The sequence below is a fragment of the Giraffa tippelskirchi genome, chromosome 7 (genome assembly GCF_054371585.1).
Source record: "Giraffa tippelskirchi isolate mGirTip1 chromosome 7, T2T-mGirTip1v1.2.pri, whole genome shotgun sequence".
Taxonomy (NCBI): Eukaryota; Metazoa; Chordata; class Mammalia; order Artiodactyla; family Giraffidae; genus Giraffa; species Giraffa tippelskirchi.
In genome coordinates, this window is record NC_137281.1 from 54,105,765 (window position 1) to 54,129,154 (window position 23,390).

Here is a 23,390-nt window from a genome sequence, read left to right on the forward strand (position 1 = left end):
GCACTTTTGTCTTTCCAGGGCTGTTCGAGGCTGGGGCAGAATGTGGCTTTCCTCATTGGACCCTGAGACAAGGAGATGCCCTCTGGCCCCAGAGAGCACCCCAGGAAGACTGGCTTAACATCCACAGCGGTTGCTCATTTCCAAAGTGACCGACTTTTCATTCGTGTGATAAGCCATGTTCCTTTGGAGTTAAAGGGGATAAAGATGAGATTCCATCCTCCCCACTCTCCAAGAGCTCACAGGTATATGGAGATAAATAGTTAGTGATTAACCATAACAGACGTATTCAGAGGGTGATACGAGAAGTGTCCGTTGATGCTTGGGTGGGTTCACGTTGCACGTGAGTGACCCAAGTGAGCAGATGGTTGAGATGCTACTGGCCTTTTATTGTTATTGCTGTTGTTTAAGTCGTTCAGTCGTGTCTGACTCCTTGCAACCCCATGGACCATAGCCTGCCAGGTTCCTCTGTCCATGGGGTTCTCCAGGCAAGAATACTGAAGTGGGTTGCCATGCCCTCCTCCAGGGGATCTTCCAGACCCAGAGATCGAACCGGAGTTTCCTGCACTGGCAGACGGATTCTTTACCACTAAGCCACAAGGCAAGCCTTTTATAGGGGCCCCTATAAACCATGTGCTGGGATGTGGGGAAGAGAAATAAGGGACTCAGATTGTTATTTTCTTTTCTTCCATTCAAACATCATCTGAAGTCTGCACTCAAGTCCAAGGACCTGGAGTGCTTTCCTGGGATTTCTCAAGGCTTCGCTTAGCCCTCAAGTCCCATCTTTTAAAGGCCAAGTGGTTTGGTGGCTCCCTGCCCTCAACCAGACCCCGCCCCCTCCTCCTCCGCCCCGCCCTGACTTCCCATCAAGGGAGGCAGAGAGGAGGCGGCTGTTGTTGCCCAAGCCTCCACCTCCTCCCAGTGCCCTGTGTGCCCGCCCTCGCCCACAGTCATCCCGGCTGCCCGTGTGGGAGGCTGCGCACCGCACGCTGGTCTGAGTGGGGTCCTCGCTGGACCCCGCGAGGCTCCCCCACGCCCCTCTTGGGGACCCAGTGCCCAGAGAGGCTCTGGTGCCTGGCTGCGGCCTCACCCACACCCTCCATTCCCAGGCCCCGCCGCCCACCCTGCCCTGGCAGGTGGCCCATCGTGGTTGACCGACAGTGGGGCTGTGACCTATTTCTTCCTGCTAGGGACAGGCAGGGGCAGAAGTGGGGCTGTGGTCTGCCCCTCCAACTTCCTGGTTGCCAGCTCAGGCACCCAGATGGAGCTGCCCAGCCATCACCTCTGAAAAAACCAGCAGGCTGGTAACCATCGCCTCGTTACCAGCAGGCTGAACCCACGTGGTGCAGAAGTCCCCAGGAGGGTGACCAGGGAAACCGCAGACCATCTCACCTCCACGGAGTGACTTTTCTCATTAACTCCCAGACTCCAGGCCAACTAGCACCTGGCTCATTAGCGCCATGCAGCTGAACAGCAGTTGGGGAGGAGGTCACTCTGGTACACGATTTTCTTTCTCTCTCAGCCACAGAACTTCCTCCAAGGAACAGGCGCTCAACCTCCGGGTCTCAGAAGCAAAAACAAGCCAAGTCACACGTTTCTATGAATTCGCTCAGAAAGCCGATGATCAGTAATAATAGCAGTAGCCCGTGTCGACTGACTGAACGCAGGCGTCAGACTCATCACAGATCTCGCCTGGAAGAGAGCCTCCAGGGGAAGAGGGGAGCTCCCGTCACAGCTAAGTCACCAACATCTCAGCAGGGACAAGGAAGAGGAGGGGGTCGTCTCTTGCAAAGAGTACAGACCAGGGCTCAGGAAGGTCAAGGTCTTCTCCCAGCCCCACCACCCCATCGTGGCTCGGGTAGGGCTTACTCTCCGAACAGGAAACCCAAGCTCTGGACCAGAGGGCTCTTAGCTGTCATGATGAGACGCAGGTTGGTGGACAACCGATTGAAATGAAGTGTTTCTGCGAAGGCAGTGGTACCTCCAGCAGATACACTCATTCTTCCCAGTGCCTCCCAAGTTGGAAATAAGGAAACCAATTTTCGGCTGCCACGGGTCAAGCACTGTGTGGGGGTACTCCCACCCGCTCTGAAACAGAAGCAGCTTTGATGGGCTCCACATACAGGATTATAGACTTCTGAGACGCACGTCTGTGGTCCTCTGATGTAGCTCTGACATTTTACAGAGAAGAACGTCCCCTGAACATCTCATGCAGAAAGCTGAGTTAAGACAGGGTGTAAGTACCTACACCCTTAGAACAATGGAAAAGCCTCACCCCTGAGTATGGTCCTCTGTAGTTACCCCCCAACCCTGTAAGTTCTGTAAGGGTCCGTGGCCTTAACTTCAGAACAGCCCAGTGCTGACCTGACGCTGTTCTTTCTCACTCCCACCGGAACGTCTCCATTCGCCGTGCCCTCACGACAATGTGAGCACAGTGTTAAGCCCTGGCTTTATTATTTTTTTCCCCTTTTCTCCTTTCATTGGTTTAGTGTGTGCTTTCTCTTCCCAATTCCTGTTGCATAACGTCAGAATTTGTGCCAGACCTCCATAGACAAGGATTTGGCAGTAAGGGCGCTTGCAATGAGACTGTGTCACTGTATTCGGAGAAATTAGGTGACCGGAGAGTTGGATTTCAGTTCTAATGGCTGGAAAAGATCCGCGAGGTGCAGAATGGTGGGAGCATTCATCCAGTGGTACCAGTGAACCCTAAACTGGGCTCGAGAAGATACAGCTATAAACCTTCAGGAGAATATTCCATTCCATCCAAAATCGTTGGTTCTCACGGAACGACGGGACACCAGTGAGAATGAGCCAGTCGAGGTGCACTTCTGTCTGTGAGGTATGCCGCATCATGACGGAGCTTCAGGAGGGCTGGCTGAGGTTGTTCGGGAGAAATTCTCTTCTTCCTCAAGTGGAACGGAATAATCACAGGGAATTCCGCAGGAAGTAGGTTCCCCCAGAGAGGTGAATACATACCAGTGAGGAAAAAAAAATAATACTTGGTGAGATTTTCAATTCTGGAAAACTGAAACACAAAATATACTCAGGGCTGGCAGTGGCGTGGCACATATCCACAGTAAGAGTTTTACTTTTCTGTCAGGTTCTCCAGGTTGTCTTCTTACTTAGAGCAGGAGGAAAGTAACAGTAGTTCTTTTGGTCACCAATAAGCTGTTTTAGGTATATTCAGAGGGGCCAACGTTCTTGTTGTATCTAAGAGGCAACGATGTGCTTGTGCCTGGAAGACATTGCAAAGAAGTTCAAAAGCTACTGCTTCAGTGGCCTTTCACATGTCCCCTGGAGCTACTGAAAAAGAATTGCACCCTATGCATAAAAGCAGGAGGATGGACAGACAGATGAATGAATGGACAGCCAGATGGACTGATACGTAGCTATGGAGGAGCAACAGGTTTTTTTTTTTAATCCCTTCATCTGCCCAACTAACAGGGCTTCCTAGGTGGCACACTGGTAAAGAACCCGCCTGCTAATGTAAGGAGACACGGGTTCAATCCCTGGGTCGGGAAGATCGCCTGGAGGAGGAAATGACAACCCACTCCAGCATCCTTGCCTGGGAAATCCCACGGACAGAGGAGCCTGGCGGGCCACAGTCCATGGGGTCGCAGAGAGTCAGACACGACTGAGTGACTAGCACACTACCCAGCTAACACAAGGCCTGACACGGGACAAGCTGTCAATGAGCAAAGATCTGACACTTGATGATTTCAGCCACTGGTCACTCCATTTCAAGACTTGGGGAAACTCAGAGTCACCTTACATCCTGGGATATTCGTTCCTTCATCAAGACGTAGGGATTCAGATGCTCATCAGAGTCTTCCTGGCACAGTGAGGCATATGCGCAAGCCTTGGGGGTAATTTGAGGATCCCCGCTCCTCAAGATGGTTTCTGAAAATCCTGCCATTAGTAGGATGAAAACCTAGAGTGGGCTGGAGGCCAGTGAAGGAAAGCTTGCCTTCTTCCAAGTCTCACAAGAAAGTCTAAAGAAAAATCCCAACGCTCTTGCTGATGGCCTCCCCATTCCTGGCTCAAGACACTGTCTCCATCAGGGGAGGCGTCCCCACGGCCCGAGTCACCATGAGTCCACCATTTTCGCATGCGTTAACCTCAGAGCCCCCATATTCATGGAAAGATGACACAAAGGGAACAAAATTAGAGCTAAAAACAAGTCAGGTGTGCACGTGTTCATTTTGCAGAGAAACCTGTCCTTCCCTTACTGCAGGTTTCTGTTTGAATCAACTGAGAAGATGATAGTTTAAGGCAACGAGATTGCTGGAGTCACCACTGAGCTCTTCACCATCCTCTCTAGAGGAAAAGATCCCGTAGATCATGTGTCATTAGCTCTTTGTGCCCAGAGATAGCTTCTTTCCCTCTTGGCCAAAACCTTTCTAGAAAGTGTTCTGACTTTCCTACTCTCTCACTGTGGTAAAATTTGGGTCTATTCCACAAGCTTTCACGTAGGAGCACCTGGAAGTCAGATGCTGGTTCGAGTTTGCTTGAACCAGGAACCAGAGGTGAAACGTAAGACCCCTGGGTCAAGACGCTCTCAGCATCATGAGGGGAACAGAGAGTCACAGGGCGATTACAAAAAACTCGAGGGGGCTGGGATCCTGGTGACAAAAATGGGCCGCATCTTGAAACCCATAAACCTATGCGTGTAATAAAATTGTATTCGATTCCTTCCAGCTGCATGTGGATCTATGGTTGCCTTGAATTTTTAAAAAAGTCAAACAGATATGGATAATTTCAACACACAGTTACAGACGCCATGCCAGTATCGGAGCACAGAGGGGAAACACACCATCTCACTTGGATTAGGGAGAAGCAGCCAAAGAAGGTCTCCCACGGAAGGGGACCTCAGCACAGGTAAATGCAAGGACCTGGGAAAGGCAACCAGTGTAGACAGTGACCCCTGACCCCCTCCCCCCGGCCGACTCTCCCGCCCGGCTACTGCTGCCTCTCTGGGTTTGAGCCACCTCTTTTAGACCGAAAAGAATGTCTGCTTGAATCTGTAACAGTCTCCCTTTCTTCCCGCCTCTTACAGGTCATTTGGCTGTTGAAGAAACTAAAACATTCATCTTACTGAACTGCCCGTATTCCGGATGTGAATGGCTGCTTCTTCAGGGGCTCTGGCTCATTTCTCTCTCCTCTGTGTTTCATGATAGTAGTAGTTTGTCACCGTCATCCTCACCATCATCACGTTTCTGCCACATGGGCCCAGCGTTGTTGGAAAGGTGGGGAGTGTGAACAATCGAGTGCTAGCTTCTGGAAGTCTAATTCCCCCATCGCATAACTTAAAACCAAGCCTTTCCTCCCCGCCACGTAGAACAAGGACTGCAATCTGACGTTGGCACTCAGGTTGGGAAAGTGATTCTGGTACAAAGACAATGCACGGACTTGTGCAGTGGCCAAGCAGGGCCAGCCCTGCAGCTGCCTTCAGAGCAGGCAGTTTCTGGAAACAGACCTTTCTGACGGTAAGTTCCAATAAAGCTGGTGGGTGTTATATTAATGACTAGACTCTTAGTCACCTCGAGGGAACTGAGATCAGATGACACCAGGACGGTGGAGGGAGGTGAGATGTTTGCAGTCTAGATTGCAGATGTGAACTTAATCTCAGAAGCATTTTCATAATCACTCTGATGCTTGGATGAAATGCCTCACATACTGCTTACTAGACTACCAGGTGGGAGGCAGGGGTGAAATGAGGAAGCCCAAGCTAAGTTATTTGCCTTAAAACCTGTGCTCTGAGAAGGCCAGGAAAAGGGATATACTTCATCCTTAAAAGAAAATCTTCACTCTTCAGCTCGGCCTGTGCATTTTAGCACTCCAGAACAACCCATGAACAGACCACAGCATATTGTGTGTGTATGTGTGTGTGTGTGTGTGTGTGTGTGTGTGTGTGTGTGTGTGTGTGTATGTGTGTGTGTTAGTTGCTCAGTCATGTCCGACTCTTTGCAGCCCCATGGACTATAGCCTACCAGGCTCCTCTCCATGGAATTCTCCAGGCAAAAATATTGGAGTGGGTAGCTTAGCAAACACCAATTCAGGGATAGCAACAGAGATTTCAAAAATGAGAAAAACACTTTTTTTTTAAAGAAGAGAGAAAGATTAAGTATTGAACACAAAAGCTCAGTATCATTTGCTGTTGACCCTTAACTCCTTTTCTACCTGCCAGTAAACAGATTTCCTGGGGTCTTACCCACTGGAAGGGTCCAGTAAGACAGTCTTAGGGATATAGGGTCAGCCTGAATGTCTAAACACCCACCAGCAGTGGAAGCCAGAGGGCTGTAGGTCTACAAATTTCAGCTCATTTGATCTTTCCTCAAAATTTCTTCTTTTGAGTCTTTGTACATCTCGGATGACAGAAGCAAACATACAAATGTAATAATAATGCTGTTGCCATGGCAGAAACAGGGTTCTTCAACTAAAGCATGCTCACGGTTCACATAGAATGACTCACCCTGTCAGCTGGTCAACACTTACCCAGTACCCCTGATGCTCCATGCTGGGGGTAGGTGTTCTTGGGATAGACGACTTCCTTGGGAAATCCCTGGTGGTCCAGTGATTAGGACTCCAAGCTTTTATTGCCAAGGGCCCAGGTTTGATCCCTGGTCAGGGGAACTAAGATCTCACAAGCCGCGAGGCGATGGCAAAAAAAAAAAAAAAAAGGACCACTTCCCAATGCCTTCCATGATGTGATGCATGATGTGATTTTATACACAATGAGGTATTATGTAATACTATACTAAATTATACTATGCTATACCACATTACATTACAGAGTATATTATAGTATATATTATTTGCCTCTGTTTCTTGTGTGTCTCCCCCTCACACTAGATAAGATGGTCAGAGCATGAACTTTACCGCCGTGCTGCATTCATACCTCGTACCACTCACTAGCTGAGAGACCTTGGACACTCTCCATAATGTTTCTGTGCCTTAGCTTCCTTCTGAGCTAAACAGAAATAGCAGCACGTGTCTCCGTGGGCTACTGTGAAAAGCCAGCGCGTTAAAGCCGAGGGCAAGCCCTGGGGAAATGATTCCCATGCTCTGGCGGTCAGTCGCGTCATCGTTCAGTGACAGGCTCCACGCCATGGAGCGCGGCTCCTCCCTCACACTCAGCGACTTCCCGTGTCCCTGCCCACCTGTTTCTAACGTGAAAGTACTAGTTGCTCAGTCGTGTTCAACTCTCTGCATGTAGCGCGCCCCTCTCCTCTGTCCCTGGGATTCTCCAGGCAAGAACACTGGAGTGGGTTGCCGTTCCCTCCTCCAGGCGATCTTCCCGACCCAGGGATCGAACCCAGATCTCCCACACTGGAGACAGGTTCTTTACTGTCTGAGCCACCAGAGAAGAGTCAATCAACATCTTTCATCCCTTCGCTATAAAGATTGGAGCAGGGTGGGTGGATAACCAGTCAAATGATTTGATTCCAGCCATGGCTTTGATTTGCCCAACTGGGACCTCAGACTGACCCCCATGAGACCTAAGGGAACTGGAGCCCCCTGGAGACCTGGCCGGGAATCCAGGAAGGACGGGCAGGAGGAAGCAGGACCCAAGGGCAGCGTGGGGCTCCTGCCCGCAGCCTGCAGCCAGCCCTGTCCCTGCACCGTTTGGGCACATGGGCCCACAAGTTCGCTTTTTGCTTATGTCAATTTCCGTCAAGGTTTTCCCACTAGAACTCAGAGAGGGCCAGCCGTTGGCGCCCCATCATACACCAGAGACCGAGACTCAGAGAGCACGTCACGAACTCGGAGAGGACACAGCGAAGAAGTAGCAGGAGCCATGGCACCGTGCGCTCCCAAATCCCCAGCGGCCTTGGAAGAGAGGCCAGGATACACCCGTGGGTGTATAGGTAGCGTGAGTAAAAGGCAGGAGTCGGGAGGGCTTCTGGGAGCAGCGGTGACGGCACTGGCGACTCAGCTTTATTCAATGCCTGCCCGACATCAGCCCTCTGCTCAGAGCTCGGCACAGCCTCACACAGGAGCCGTGCTGGGGTGCGGAGTGCGGTGTGTGGGCATGTGGAAACGGGGACAGGCTGGCTTTCTTACACTTGAAGATTACAAAAGAGTGTCCGTGTGCCTCGAAGCCCTAGGGGAGGCAGCTGTGACTCAAGGCTGGAAGGAGGCCCGCGGCGGCGGCAGCCAGCACTGGAATCCAGACGACACACCTCGGTGCACCCGGGCGTTTCAGCGCTCGTCCAGAGTCCCGTCCCAGCAAGATCTGCCGGCATCTACTTAGCTTCCGGGGCCCGCATGTCTCCAGCGTGTCTCCAGCCAGGTCTGGCTCAGGAGGACACAGGCGCTGTCGGTGTACGAGATAAGCTTCCTGGTAACTGAGGAGGGGCCTGTGAGACGCATGAAAGGGGAGTGTAGGAACTGCCTCCTTGCAACCCAGCAGCCAGCCAGCCACCCCCTCTCACAGGCACGTTTTCTGGGACACTTGGCAGGACATTCCGTGTGCCTGAGCACTTTAGAAAATGATGCAATGAGCCAGAGTGCTTGTGTGTGTATATATATATTTATATATGACTGTGTTCAGTCGTGTCTGATCCTGTGCGACCCCATGGACTGTGGTCCACCAGGCTCCTCTGTCTGTGGGATTCTCCAGACAGGAACACTGGAGTGGGTTGCCATGGCCTCCTCCAGGGGATCTTCCCAACCCAGGGTTTGAAGCCCCATCTCTTATGTCTCCTGCATTGGCAGGCAGGTTCTTCACCACTAGCACCACCTAGGATGCCACTTTCATTTGATAAACATTTTTTGAGCACCTACTGTGTGCTGAGCACTGCAATAGGTGAAGAAGATGGAGAGGTGAGAGGTGTGCTCCCGGCTTCACCGTGCTGCCAGGGCAGGTGAGGAACTGACGCGGCACCAGGAGGACGCAGAGGCATTGGACACAGGGGTGGGACAGCGAGCCCACCCCGGACCTGGAGAGGAATCAGAATAAGCCAGGAGATAGGATGGAGGGGACCCGGGGAAGGAGGAGATCCGGGTGGGCAAAAGCATGCGGAGACTCACGAGAAAGGGAGAGAGGAACTCTGCCAGGTCCCGGGGTGACCACAACCTGACGGCGGAAGCAGAGGAGACAGAAGGGAAGACATTTCCCGAGACCCTCGTGTGCACGAGGCGCCATAGATGGAAACAGTGCACGCAGGACGGCGGCACGGCCCTCAGCTCGTACTAACAGGTCCGTTCTTTTAAGGACTTAGCATCCGGCTGACGTGTACAAACCCTGGGTACACAGGCTCACTGTGGTGACGAAAACCCTCCCGCCTTTGACCCAGGAGGAGACGCGGGCCCAGAGACTGGGTCCACCGACTTGCCAGGTCTCGCACGTGGGACGGAGCAGGATTCAGACCACGTGGTGGCCTGGCACCAAGGGGCAGCATCTCCTGGCTCAGCCCCCTCAGAAATCCGTGCTTCACCCTCTCGCTTCTCTGCCCCCCAAAGGCTGTAAATAGCGTTGACCTACAACCCCAGCGTGCTCTGGCCTGGCGATGCGGGAGGCTTTGGCCCTCCCATTCTGCCCCCACTCCACTGGCTCTGTCGTTTTGACCCTGAAGATATTCTGACTGTGGCACCACGACCCACCAGTGCTTTGCAACACCCCGGCATGTCAGCTCTGTCTATATGGTGTCTGGTCTGCGCTTACCTACCCTGTATTCAGCATCAAAGGGCTGAGAATGTTACCTCCGTGCAATCCAGGTTTTTTTTCTTTTTTAACCTCTTCGTGCAGTCCAGCCCATTTTCAGCTAGAGAAATGGGCTGGAGAAGACAGGGAAGCTTTGCCAAGGTCAGAGGGTGAATCAGCACCCTGTCTCCATGCCGACCCCCTCTTGCCTGACCTGCCAGCACCCATACGATCAGCCCAGATCAGCGGCTCTTCATGGAGCCTGGAGCCCACAGGGACATTCGCCCAAGAGTCCCCATCCTCCCTACAGGCCCCGATGACGACCCCGCCTGGTCTGCCGCGACAGCCGGTCCCAGGCTCTCAAGCAGGACACAGACTCCGGACGGTGGATGGCCGGTCATAAATGCTCACCGGCTCCCTCCTGCTTTCATGCCCAGCTTTCTCTGCAAGGAGAAGCAAAGGGAGCCACAAAGGGCAGAGTCTGCAGAAGTCTGCACGTTGAGCTCCTTTCAAGAGAGACCAGGGGGACCCAGTGGCAGCTCAAAGGTGGACACTGGCAAGTCTGAACTCCTCTGTTCAGGAAAGCGCCTCAGAGCCTCGCGGCTTTAAAACTGGCACTGGAAAATGGCAGGGAAGGTGGCGGTGGAAACGAGAGAAGCAGCAAGGGGGAAGGAGCAGACCGCAAAGAATCTTTTATACACACAAAGAGCTCTTCTGCTTAGGTTTTCTAGGTTACATCTATTTTTTATTAGTCTCTGAGGCCCCAGCTTTGGACAACTGTTGTGTATTTTGACAGGGCAGAGGTTTACAGAGGTCAGAGCAGGTGAAACTTTAAACAGTTATCTAAGTTACCTGCCATCCTCGACAAGAGAGCTGTGTCTATACCATAAAAAAAATTAAAGTTGTTTTAGATTGATTAGAAGGGTAGGTGTATGACATCCCCATGGGGTTTAAAACGACCTCAGTTACCAAATAGGCCAGTTCCACTGTTTCCACTTTATTGGGGCAAAATTGACAAATATAAATTGCACATATTTCAGGTATACGATGTAATGTTTTGGTGCACGTATATACTGTGAAATAACCACCACAACCATGGTAGTTAATACATCCATTACATCACAGTTACTATCTTCTGTGTGTGTGTGTGTGTGTGTGTGTGTGTGTGTGTTAAGAGCACTTAAGATCTACTCTCTTAGCAAATTACAATACACAGGGCACTATACAGTATTGGTCACTACAGCCAATATGCCATAAAGTAGATCTCCAGTATGCTGTACAATAGGTACAGTTTGTCATACATACCCAGTGTGCTGTAAAATGAATGCATCCTGCATAACTGACACTTTGTACCCTTGGATCAACTTCTCCCCATTTCCCTCCACCCTTGACTCCCCCATCAACACCGTTCTAATCTCCATTCTGTGTGACCTTTTAAGATTCCACATATAAATGTGATCATATGGTATTTGTCTTTCTGTGTCTGACTTATTTCACTTAGTACAACGTCCTCTAGGTTCATCCACATTGTCACAAATGGCAGGATAGCTTTCTTTTTTAAGGCTGAATGATATTCCCTTGTATCAGATTCTCTTTATCCATTCACCTGTGGATGGATACTTAGGTTGTTTCCATATCCTGGCATTATAAGTAATGCTGTGATAAACATGGGACTCCAGATAGCTCTTTGAGATACTGATTTCATTTCCCTTGGATACATACCCATAAGGGGAGTTGCTGGACCATATGGTAGTTCTGTTTTTAATCTTCTGAGGAGTCTCCATACTGTTTTCCACAGTGGCTGCACCAATTGACATTCCTGCCAATGGTGTCCAAGGGTTCCCTTTTTTGCCACATCGTTGCCAGCTCGTGTTATTTTTTGTCTTTTTGATAATAGCTATCCTAACAGGTGTGGGGGGTGATATCTCGTGGTGGTTTTGACTTGCATTTCCCTGCTGATTTGGTGATGTTCTAGGCCCATTTAATTTAGAATGTCCACTAGGGGACTTGAATGTCCACTAGGGGTTATTTTGTGTAATGATGAGGGGCTGAGAGGGACCGTCCTCTGCGATACTGTCATCAACAACTCAGGGAGAGCTGGAAGTGCAGAAGGGCTCTAGCCATTTAGGGAGCTGCCCTGTGTCCTCACGTGGTAGCAGACACTTCACAGGCACAATCTCTGACCCTGACCAGCACCCATTTTGCAGGTGAGGGACCTGTTTCCGAGAGGTGAAGTCACAGAAAAAGCACACTCATTTCATTGGCAGCTGCCACAGAGGTGGAAAGCAAACTAAACCTAGTCGATGGCACATTCTAGATCCAAAGAGAGATTTAGACAAGCAGGGACCCGGCTTGACAGAAGGAGACAGATGGATCCTACTGGAGATTATTGTATGTTTCCATGCTTGGGTTCAAAAACACAAGGCCACAGAGGATGGGGGAATCGCGAGGAGGAGAGGCCTGGGGCCAGGCTTGATGAGTCACCGGTGCTCTGTGTCTGCCGGAGGGCCTGGGGAAATTACGGTGTGCACGTGAGGAGACAGACTGCGGCTCACGGAGGTGGAGGGCGGTGCCTGCTCTGTGATAAGCAGCTCACACCTGGGGATCTGGGTTCAGCTCTGGAATCTGAACCCTAAGAGCAGGGCGGTAGCCATGAGGCAGGGGCACTTGAAACTCAGGCATTTGTGAAAGTGCTGAAGGCACTGGCCACGTCCAGAAGTGAAAAGGAATGAGTGGCAAGGAAAGGGTGTCAAGTGGCTGTCTTCTACTCCTGGGACACCCCAAGGGGTGTAAGGGTTCATTACATCCTTTCACGTGTATAAAATCTAGACTCATGTACAGAAGAAAGGGATATGACTCGGTATCAGACAGACAAAAAGCATTTCCTGACAAGTCTCAGCACTGTGGGAAGACAGATGGACAGGGTGGAAGGTAAAATAGGGAGGCAGTGAGCACCCAGTCACTGGTGGTAATCAAGTACATGCTATCAGGGCCCCACGCAGACTTGTCTGGGTGCTACTCACTTTGGTTTCCACGGACTCCTTCTTCCATAAGGAAACTTGATTATATTTTATAGCTGTGTTGGTATAATGACAGATGTAATCCATGCTTAATGATTTTTCACTTCTTTAACTCTGACTTTGGAAGAAATGCAGATGTCCTCCTGGGCCCCTGATGGTCTCACAGGCTGCTGTGCCGAAACCAGCCCTGCGTGCTGACCGTTTGCAGGCCCGTGCTACAAAGCAGAGTCCCACTGATTGTACATTGGAGGGAGAGTGTTAAGGTCAGACTGCTGAACTCTCCCTAGTCTGAAGCTGTCCCCAAAGAATGGGGGCGTGCCCCAAGCTGCTTTCTGACATTGTTAGGGTGAAGAACGGTGTGCCTGCTACAGTTCCACTCTGCAGGCAGTATACACCCGGACCCCAATTATCACAGATGGTAACGCCTGAGACCATAATTAGGGGGCCAGGGTGGAGATGAGGAATAGTGGTCCCTTTGTTTGATATCCTCCCCTTTCGGTCTGGTTCAAATGTTTCCATTCGACCAATAACATAGATCATAGTTTATAAAACAACTAAATGAGAATCCTAGCAAAAGGATCTATAAATTTGGCTTTCATTTTTATTAGGGGCAGGAGGGCTTGTCCCGCCCAATTCTCTGTTCTCCGTCGGACCAGGAACACCTTCATAATGGATGATGCCATGAGGGTGTCCCTGGGCAGGGTTGGTGTTCTCAGTACACAGAACAACATGTGCGGAAGCTCAGCAAAAGCCTCGATGCAACCAAGAACAGAGATATAACACAGGCCATGAGGGATCTCTCCTCTCAGGTCCAGCCAAACAAACTCAGAAACAGAGATTCAGAAACCCTCTGCCTCAGCAGAGTCCTCCGGTCAACACGCATGCATTTAAGCCTGCCTTTGTGTTTTCTAGGACTCGAGGTTCCAGCTCCCAGGGCACATGGCTACTAAATGCCACTGGACCAGGACCTAAGAATCACCCCAGACCCAGGGTGAGGAAGGAAAGTGACCGAAACTCTACGGAGCCTGTCCCCTGGCATCTCCTGCACAGAAGACACAGCCTGAACCAACGCTGTCCCAATATCAGGTCCATTTCTGTATTCCTGCTTTTTGTAAAAAATCAGTTCTGACTTGAGCATGATAAACCTTCGAAGGGCTGCGTGCTTTCGGGACAAATTCCCTCCGTGGTATAGCTCTGTGAATAGGATCAAAAAGGGTATAACGAGGGAATGGTGAATTGCAAGTGGCTCCTAACTGAAGGAAAAGAAAAAGCTAAGGAGATATCTATGTTCTGGAAAAAAGGAAAGAAGGAAAAAGAAAAGAAAAGAAAAAGACAAATGGGAATCTGTTGATTTGGAATGGCGAGAATAGGAAAGAGGCCTCTAATTTTGAATCTCTTTCTGGTACCTAAACCCCAAAGAAGTCCTTTTGCTCAAATGCTGGTGTGTGCACAGAGCTGTTGATTAATCCCGATCAGATGCTGGTGTATGCACAGAGCTGTTTATTAATCCCCTCCCGTCCGCCAGGCCTCACTGGGTGTCTTGGTTGGGTGAGGAAAGGACAGGAGCCGGGGTAAATCTGGGGAGGCCGTCCTAGGAATTTTCACTCGAGAAAACATCTGGCTTTCCCACATCTCTGGTGCAAAACAAATAAGAACCTGACTAAATGATGTGTACTGTGTTCTAAGGTAGAGCCGTTTGGGAGCCTGACACAAATAAACAAAACAAACATAACATAAACAAGACCCCAAACTCTGGCAATGAGATATACTTGCTACCATGGTCTTTCACAAAGGCACAGATGATCAGTTGCAGGGTTTTTTGGGTTTTTTTTCAGAATCCACTTTCCAGTAAACGATCTAAATAGTGTATGAGGACCCCAGACCCTTCTTCTGCCCTTCCCCCCTGCCTCGCACCAGGCACAACCCCCATCAGGCATCTCTCCCCAGAGAAACCTCCAAATCTGATTTGTCTATTTTTTGCTCTCTCCTCATGATTACTCCCCTCCCCTTAAAGCCTGGCTTCCCTGAAACCAAATGCGAGCCATTCTCTAACTGCACCGGAAAATCAGAATTTATTGTACATATGTTTGTGTTCCACTTAATAAAAAAACCTATATTTTAAGATAAACTTTGTTAGTAATTCATGAGGTAAGTGACTATTTATGCTAATCAGGCAGAAATATATTCTCAAGCATAACGCATTACATAAATTTGAATGCAAAATGTTCAATTATGAAGTAAATACAGGTAATGCAAATAATAAATTACCTCTAATAAAAATTATAAAAGATGTGTCTTCAAAGAGAGAGCAGCTTTAACTTAAAACTGTGAATTGCTTAAAGAGAAAAGAATTAATAAATGCTGATTTACTCTGATGATTATTTAGCACATAATTCACCTATTCATAACGACTCCTAGTAATCAGACTGTTGTCTTACATTCTCCAATATGAGGCAAGACTGTTTCCTCAGCAATTTTACCCTTATCAGATTATCTCGTCTGATTTGATTAATTTTCTTCCATGAATCTGCTAACAGTGATTTGTGATTTACTTCCCCTGCTCACTAAAGACTGTTAAAAGGATTTCTCTAACACTCCAGCTAAGAACACTCCATGCCTTATCATTCAGTTCCTCTGAACAACTCTTTCCTCAAATCGATTTAGTTGGTTTCAGAGTGAAATTTAGTGGACACTGGTTAGTTCTGCACCGTAAAATCAGCTCCTGGATAAACAGAGAGTTCAGACGCTACCCTTGATGCATCTTGTTCTTTTTAGATTATATATGTCTCATTCCAACATGATACACCTGAATGGTGGTAACTCACAATCAAGAAGACTATATTATTTTTCACTTTGAATCATTATAATTTGGATGTAAACAGGGTTTGAATTTTTTTTTTTTTTTGCATGAAGTTGTTATGTACGTGCTGACATGAAACCAACACTGTGTTTTTGATGTTAGGGTTTCACAATCTCCTACATGATTCGATCCATGCCCTCCTCCCTCCCGCCAAATTCCTCTATAAAGATTCACTGCTTTCAGAAAGTTGAACGCTACTGGTCTGAATTGGTCAATAATGACAAACGCATGGTTTCTAAATTACTCTATATTGTTCTACAGAGATTACCAGAGTATATATAGCACGGGGGTATTAAGCAGTAAGAAAACACAGTTCATATTGTATTTGGATTATATTGGCTAGGAGAGAAGTGAAACAAACAATGTTAGCAAAGAAATCTAAAGAAATGTGGCCTGCTGTAATTGTAGAGATACAAAAACCTGAATAGTACTAATTAAAATGAGAGTGCTCAATTGTTACAAGAGAAACGCTGCTAATAGGGGACTGTAAATGTTTAGACACCCCTGTGAATCACCAAATAATAAAGGAAAAAGGACAAAAATGAGAATTAAGTTATAAGCCTGGGAGCACCACTGCTCCACGTCTAAAAAATAATTTGTATCTTTTTTTTTTTCCAAGAGAAAATGGGAGACTATAAAAGACTCTACAGTGAGAGAAAGAAAAATACCCTGGCTTGACAGCAGTGTACAAAAATAAAATATGCAGATAATAATACATTTAGCTGCCCAAACATGGGCATTTAATTTCTAGAAATGATACATAATTGCAACAATTAGGTGCATGGCCATGAATCTGTATCTCATGATCTTCTTCATTAGTGAACTTTGTTTATAAACGTTGTTTATTTATAAATGTAGCAGTTTCAGTGTTCCTGACCAAAAATACTTTCATGAGTGGCAGGGAGCATATCTCACAGCTTTTACCAAAAATCCAATGCAAAAGGATTAAAGCAAAAATTCTAATAAAAAAATGAATTAATTCTTCCTAAGTATACTGAAATTCATATTTTACATTAAAATATAAACTTCGGGCATTTGTGGCTAATAACTTTAAAAAGACTTAGAAAAGTATTGCTATAGACAATGCTAATGACATAATGTGTTTAGGTAATTTAAGCAGTAAATTTTTCCTCTAAATACATAAGCTGTAATCCCTTAACTTCATTACTAGGTGAAATACTGTTTGACAGAGGAAAGCAAAGGGATTCTGTGAGGCTGCATAAATATTGACATAATCTTCACTCTTTTTTCCCCAAACTGGTTATGGACACATCTCATTCCATCCCAACAAAGTACTCCCATAAAACCCAAACTACTCTTATAAACATCGTCTCTGCAGTAATGATGAAAAGAAAAAGTGCTTTTCTGGAAAATACCAACAGTGCTGGCCTTTTAGGGTAACGACTTGCCTACCAGCTTTTTGGGGAGTCTCTCCTTAGGGATTCCCGGGTTTGCTGAAACCCAAGGCTGCCAGCATAAGAGGAATGAACACAAGTCTAATCTCGTGTATGAAGCCAATGAGTGACACCTAAGGTCTCATTATAAATAGTAAAGTATGCAGTCGGTTGGGTGAGAGCATTCTGAAGTGCAATGTTCAAGAAGCTGGCTTAATATATGACTAAGTGTCAGAAGTCAGGTTTTCTGAGAATTACTTTTCAGATAAACAACTTTATAGCACTGCACTTAATCTTACTCACTAGAGACATCTCATTTATCACTGAATTACAAGTAACTTTAATTCTATTGATATTGCCATAAAGCCCGTTGAAAATGCATCCTGGCACTTTTTAAAAAGGGTTTGGGGCCCTGTTTGTTACACGGGATCCTCTTGCATAAGTCTCCCGGGTCCCCTGGCCTCTTTCTCCACAGTCAAAGGGGACGGTGGGGAAAAAAAATGTTTCCCGCACCTGCCAGCACTACCTTCAGCCCCTTTCCTGACAAAGTCAGGTTCTCCCACTTGCAGCCAAACTAACTTTCCGCCCCTCTTTCCTTCTCCCACCTAGAGAAACCAGCTTTTCATTTCATCAACAAAACTGGACACGGATCAATTTCAACTGACCTTTGCCGAAAGGTGGCGCTGTTGAGGTAAGAACCAACTCAGTCCAACAATAGTTTTCACTCTTCGACCGTTTTGCAGGCTTTTCAGATTTTTTTTTTGAATGCACCCTCCTAGCGTCTTCCCCCTCCCATAAAATAAGATAAATATGATTAACACCAAGTGCATTTCATTAATTGGAGGAATCAACAGTCCAACATCCAGGCAGGCAGGTTGGTCTTCCAAACGCTGGGTCGGCTCCGTGCCCTCTCGCTTTCCCTCAAATAAATCTCGGCTTCTCCATATGGCCTATCGCTTTAAAATCTTAGAAACAGAGTTGCTGGTTCTTTCTTTCTTTTTTTTTTTTTCTTCCTTTTTCTTTTCTTTTTTTTTTTGCAAAGCTTTAGAAGAATCGATCGAGAAAACTGAACAGTTATTAGCATCTGCAACCCCCCCCCCCCAGGGGGAGAAGCAGCCCCTACTCCCGTCCTCCCCACCCCCCACTCTGGGTTTCCGGACTCGTCCTAGAAACCGCGGTTTAAAACTTAACCCTTCGAGGGGAGCTGGTGAACGCTGGGGTGTTGGTTCTTTTTTCGCCCTCGTTCCTCCCCAAAATCAAGTCTGAAATAATTAAGTGAAATGTGAAAGTGCAAAGGGCGCGCAGGACCCTGATAAACAGGAGTCAGATTTCATAAGGGGGTGGATGAGTGTGTGTGTGTGTGTGTGTGTGTGTGTATGAGAGAGGGAAATGAATCTCAAAGGCCAGACTCGGGCCAGAGTCAGAAGCCAGGCTGACCTGACTCCGAGCTTTCCCGGAGTTAATTCGCGTAGGCGTTCACTCCCCCCAGCCAAGGACGGGAGACGCCAGCAGGCAGCCAGCCTCCGCGCGGAATGGCCCCTGAACAACTTATTTCAAGTCCTTTAAAAGAGGCTGATAAAACGGGCTCTCTCTCTCCGCGGACTTGGAGCCGCCCTGGCAGTTGGGACCCCTGCGCCCCTACGCGCGCGCGCGCGCGGGTACCAGGGAGAGGGACAAAGAGTTGGGGCCAAGTTTGCGCTCCGGGCACTGCCCGGCTTGGGGCAAGGAAAGTTACCCCTGGGCGGGAACCTGGGTGCCCTAAGGTGGAGCAAGGAGAAAAAGCTACCCGGCGAATTCACGATCCTTGGCGGGGGGGAGCGGGGGGGCGGTCAGGAAGGGGTTGGGAGGGAGCAGGCCAACCGTGGCCGAGCGAGTGGTAGACGAGCTGGGGCTCTGGAAGGCAGGCCTCTCTCGCTTCGAAGTAAAGCAAACCGTCCTCGCTGTCCACCCGGGTTCCCGCAGCCCCTCCGGAAAACTCCGTGCCCTCTTGCACCAAACTTTGCTCCAGGCTTTGCAACCTCGCGCGGAGGCTGCGGCGCGGGAAGGGTTAAGACTGCCCGTCCCAGCTGACAGTCAGCTGATTGGGCCCTGATTGACAGCTCGGAAAAGTTTCCTTGTTTCTCTACTCCTATGCTAATCGCGGGCGCTCCCGCCGCCTCCCATTGGTCCGGAGTACCAGTCAATTTCCCATTTGGGCCTGACGTCACGAGTGCTATAAAACTCAGCAATAGCTTTAAACTCTTCTTGCTGGATCAGAGGCTTTAAAATCTTTTTTTTTCATCTTCGAGCTGTATAGCTCCGGCTGCTCGTCGGCTCGGTCTCCCCCCTTTTGCTCGGCGCCTCGCCTTTTCCCCAGGACTTCGCTATTTCGCTTTAAAAGAAAAAAAAAAGCAAGAAAGAACTCAACTCCCCCCCCCGCCCCTTTCCTCCAGCCAGGCTGCACCTCTGTCTTGCACTTTGCGCGGAGGGAGGAAGAGCGCGAGGTTGAGCGAGAGGAGAGAAAAAAAAAAATTTTTTTTTTTTGATAAAAAAGAGCCAGGCAGAAGAAGAGGCGAGAAGCATGAAGTGTTAACTCCCCCGTTCCAAGGCCCGCGCCGCCCGGACAGCCGCCCGCCGCGCCTGCAGCCCCGAACGGCCGCCGCGCGCGCCCCGCCTGCAGCCGGGGCCGGCAAGCCGAGCCGAGCCCTCCTTATGCAAAGCGCGCAGCGGAGCGGCGAGCGGGGGACGCCGCGCACCCAGCCGGGTTCCTCCGGCTTCGCCGCCGCCACCACCGCCACCGCAGTCCGCGGAGGACCTTCCCAAGCCTGAAGCCGCCGGCTCGGCGCTCTAGGAGGAGAGCAGGCGAGGAGGGGCCGGGGCGAGCGAGCGAGCACATTGGCGTGAGCCGGGGGGGGGAGGGAGGGCGGGCGCGGGGGGCGCGGGCAGGGCGGCGGGTGTGTGTGTGTGTGTGTGTGCGCGCTCGGAGGTTTCGGGCCAGCCACCGCCGCGCGAGCTAGAAGCGCCCCAGCCCGGCAAGCTGGCTCACCCGCTGGCCACCCAGCACAGCCCGCTGGCCCCTCTCCTGCAGCCCATCTGGCGGAGCGGCGGCGGCGGCGGCGGCGGCAGGAGAATGGCATCGGAACTGGCAATGAGCAACTCCGACCTGCCCACCAGTCCCCTGGCCATGGAATATGTTAATGACTTCGATCTGATGAAGTTTGAAGTGAAAAAGGAGCCGGTGGAGACCGACCGCATCATCAGCCAGTGCGGCCGTCTCATCGCCGGGGGCTCGCTGTCCTCCACCCCCATGAGCACGCCGTGCAGCTCGGTGCCCCCTTCGCCCAGCTTCTCGGCGCCCAGCCCGGGCTCGGGCAGCGAGCAGAAGGCGCACCTGGAAGACTACTACTGGATGACCGGCTACCCGCAGCAGCTGAACCCCGAGGCGCTGGGCTTCAGCCCCGAGGACGCGGTCGAGGCGCTCATCAGCAACAGCCACCAGCTCCAGGGCGGCTTCGATGGCTACGCGCGCGGGGCGCAGCAGCTGGCCTCGGCAGCCGGGGCCGGCGCCGGCGCCTCCCTGGGCGGCAGCGGCGAGGAGATGGGCCCCGCCGCCGCCGTGGTGTCCGCCGTGATCGCCGCGGCCGCCGCGCAGAGCGGCGCGGGCCCGCACTACCACCACCACCACCACCACCACCACGCCGCCGGCCACCACCACCACCCGACGGCCGGCGCGCCGGGCGCCGCGGGCAGCGCGTCCGCCTCGGCCGGGGGCGCGGGCGGCTCGGGCGGCGGCTCGGGCGGCCCGGCCAGCGCCGGGGGCGGCGGCGGCGGCGGAGGAGGCGGCGGCGGGGGCGCGGCGGGGGCGGGGGGCGCCCTGCACCCGCATCACGCAGCGGCCGGCGGCCTGCACTTCGACGACCGCTTCTCCGACGAGCAGCTGGTGACCATGTCGGTGCGCGAGCTGAACCGGCAGCTGCGCGGGGTCAGCAAGGAGGAGGTGATCCGGCTGAAGCAGAAAAGGCGGACCCTGAAAAACCGCGGCTATGCCCAGTCCTGCCGCTTCAAGAGGGTGCAGCAGAGGCACGTCCTGGAGTCCGAGAAGAACCAGCTGCTGCAGCAGGTCGACCACCTCAAGCAGGAGATCTCCAGGCTGGTGCGCGAGAGGGACGCGTACAAGGAGAAGTACGAGAAGCTGGTGAGCAGCGGCTTCCGAGAAAACGGCTCGAGCAGCGACAACCCGTCCTCTCCCGAGTTTTTCATGTGAGTCTGACACGCGACCGCAGCTCGCCACCTTGATAAGCGCTCCGTGGGGGTCCGACTCGGGTGTGGGCTTGCAGTTCCAAGAGCCTTGCTCGCCACCATCTCGCCCCTTCCCCTCCCGAGCTTGCCCCCCGGCACCCCCCCAAGCTGCCCCCCGCACACACACACACACACACACACACACACACACCCTGCTCCGAGATGATGGTGGTGGTGGCGGCTGTTTTTGAGTCGGGGAGGGGCTGGTGGTCTGGCTCATGGATTGCCAATCTGAAATTCTCCATAACTTGCTGGCTTTTTTTTTTTTTAACATCCCCCCCCCCCCCTTTCACTTGCTCAATGTTCAAATATCTCAACAGAGTTCCTCATGCTCACCTTTGAAGCCTGCATCATTCACATATTTTTTTTTCTTCTTCAGTTCATGAGCTGGTGTTCATTTTCTGTGTGTGTTTTATTTTGTTTGGATTTTTTTTTTTTTTAAAGAACTTTGAGTTTTTGGAGCTTGCTGTGTTGCCCCTAACTCGCCCCCCCCATCCTCCACCCTCACTCCCTCGCCACCCATCTCCTTTGAGATAAAAGAAAAAAAAAAAGGCTAAGTTTTTTTTCTCCTCCTGAGTTCTTCATGTGAGATTGAGCTTGCAAAGGAAAAAAAAAATGTGAAATGTTATAGACTTGCAGCGTGCTGAGTTCCATCGGGGTTTTTTGAGCATTGTTATGCTAAAATAGAGGGAAAAAATCCTCATGAACCTGCCACAATCAAGCCTGCATCAACCTTCTGGGTGTGACTCGTGAGTTTTGGTCCTTATGATGCCAAATCTGAGAGTTTAGTCTGCCATTAAAAAAAAAAAAACTCATTCTCATCTCATGCATTATTATGCTTGCTACTTTGTCTTAGCAACAATGAACTATAACTGTTTCAAAGACTTTATGGAAAAGAGACATTATATTAATAAAAAAAAAGCCTGCATGCTGGACATGTATGGTATAATTATTTTTTCTTTTTTTTTTCCTTTTGGCTTGGAAATGGACGTTCGAAGACTTATGGCATTGGCATTCATACTTTTGTTTTATTGCCTCATGACTTTTTTGAGTTCAGAACAAAAAAAAGTGCAACCCTAGAGCCTTCTTCCCATGAAAGTTTGCATCTGCTCCAAAACTGCTTTGAGTTACTCAGAACTTCAGCCTCCCATTGTAAATGCACTGAAGGGGTTCCTTGTCAAAGATACCAGAAGGGGTTAAAAAATTTTACAAGGCCAACAGTAAAGAACTCTTAATGTATTCTTTTTAAATGAGAATGACCACCCCATTGGGTGGACTAAAATTGTGCTGTTGCCTAAAGCAGTCTAAATTTTATTTTTAAGAGAAAGAAATCTGCCCCATTATATTTGGTTTGTTTTTATTTTTTTGGCTTTTGGTCATTGTTAAATGTGGAATGCTATGAGTTTCTAGTATATAATTTAATTCTAGTTTTTATAATCTGTTAGCCCAGTTAAAATGTATGCTACAGATAAAGGAATGTTATAGATAAATTTGAAAGAGTTAGGTCTGTTTAGCTGTAGATTTTTTAAAAGATTGATGCACTAAATTGTTTACTGTTGTGATGTTAAGGGGGGTAGAGTTTGCAAGGGGACTGTTTAAAAAAAAGTAGCTTATACAGCATGTGCTTGCAACTTAAATATAAGTTGGGTATGTGTAGTCTTTGCTATACCACTGACTGTATTGAAAACCAAAGTATTAAAAGGGGAAGCACCCCTGTTTATATCTGTAGGGGTATTTTACATTCAAAATGTATGTTTTTTTTTTTTCAAATTAAAGTATTTGGGACTGAATTGCACTAAGATATAACCTGCAAGCATATAATACAAAAAAAAATTTGCAAAACTGTTTAGAACGCTAATAAAATTTATGCAGTTATAAAAATGGCATTACTGCACAGATTTAAGATGATGCAGATTTTTTTACAGTTGTATTGTGGTGCAGAACTGGATTTTCTGTAACTTAAAAAAAAAATCCACAGTTTTAAAGGCAATAATCAGTAAATGTTATTTTCAGGGACTGACATCCTGTCTTTAAAAACAAAATGAAAAGTAAATCTTACCACAATAAATATAAAAAAATCTTGTCAGTTACTTTTCTTTTACATATTTTGCTGTGCAAAATTGTTTTATATCTTGAGTTACTAACTAACCACGCGTGATGTTCCTATGTGCTTTTCTTTCATTTTCAATTCTGGT

At 49.3% G+C, this 23,390-nt stretch overlaps 1 protein-coding gene across 5 annotated transcripts in view; it reads left to right on the forward strand.

Moving 5' to 3' along the window:
• The first annotated feature begins 19,880 nt into the window (after positions 1-19,880).
• Positions 19,881-23,390, forward strand: part of MAF (MAF bZIP transcription factor) — a 348,420-nt gene continuing 344,910 nt past the window's right edge. For all 5 annotated transcript variants that reach the window (XR_014060534.1, XR_014060532.1, XM_081513886.1 and 2 more), the window contains exon 1: positions 19,881-21,156. Coding sequence is in view for 3 of the 5 variants with exons in the window: in XM_081513886.1 (XP_081370012.1) it covers positions 20,027-21,156 (1,130 nt within the window). In the remaining 2 variants the exon portion in view is untranslated. The remainder of the gene's footprint in view (positions 21,157-23,390) is intronic.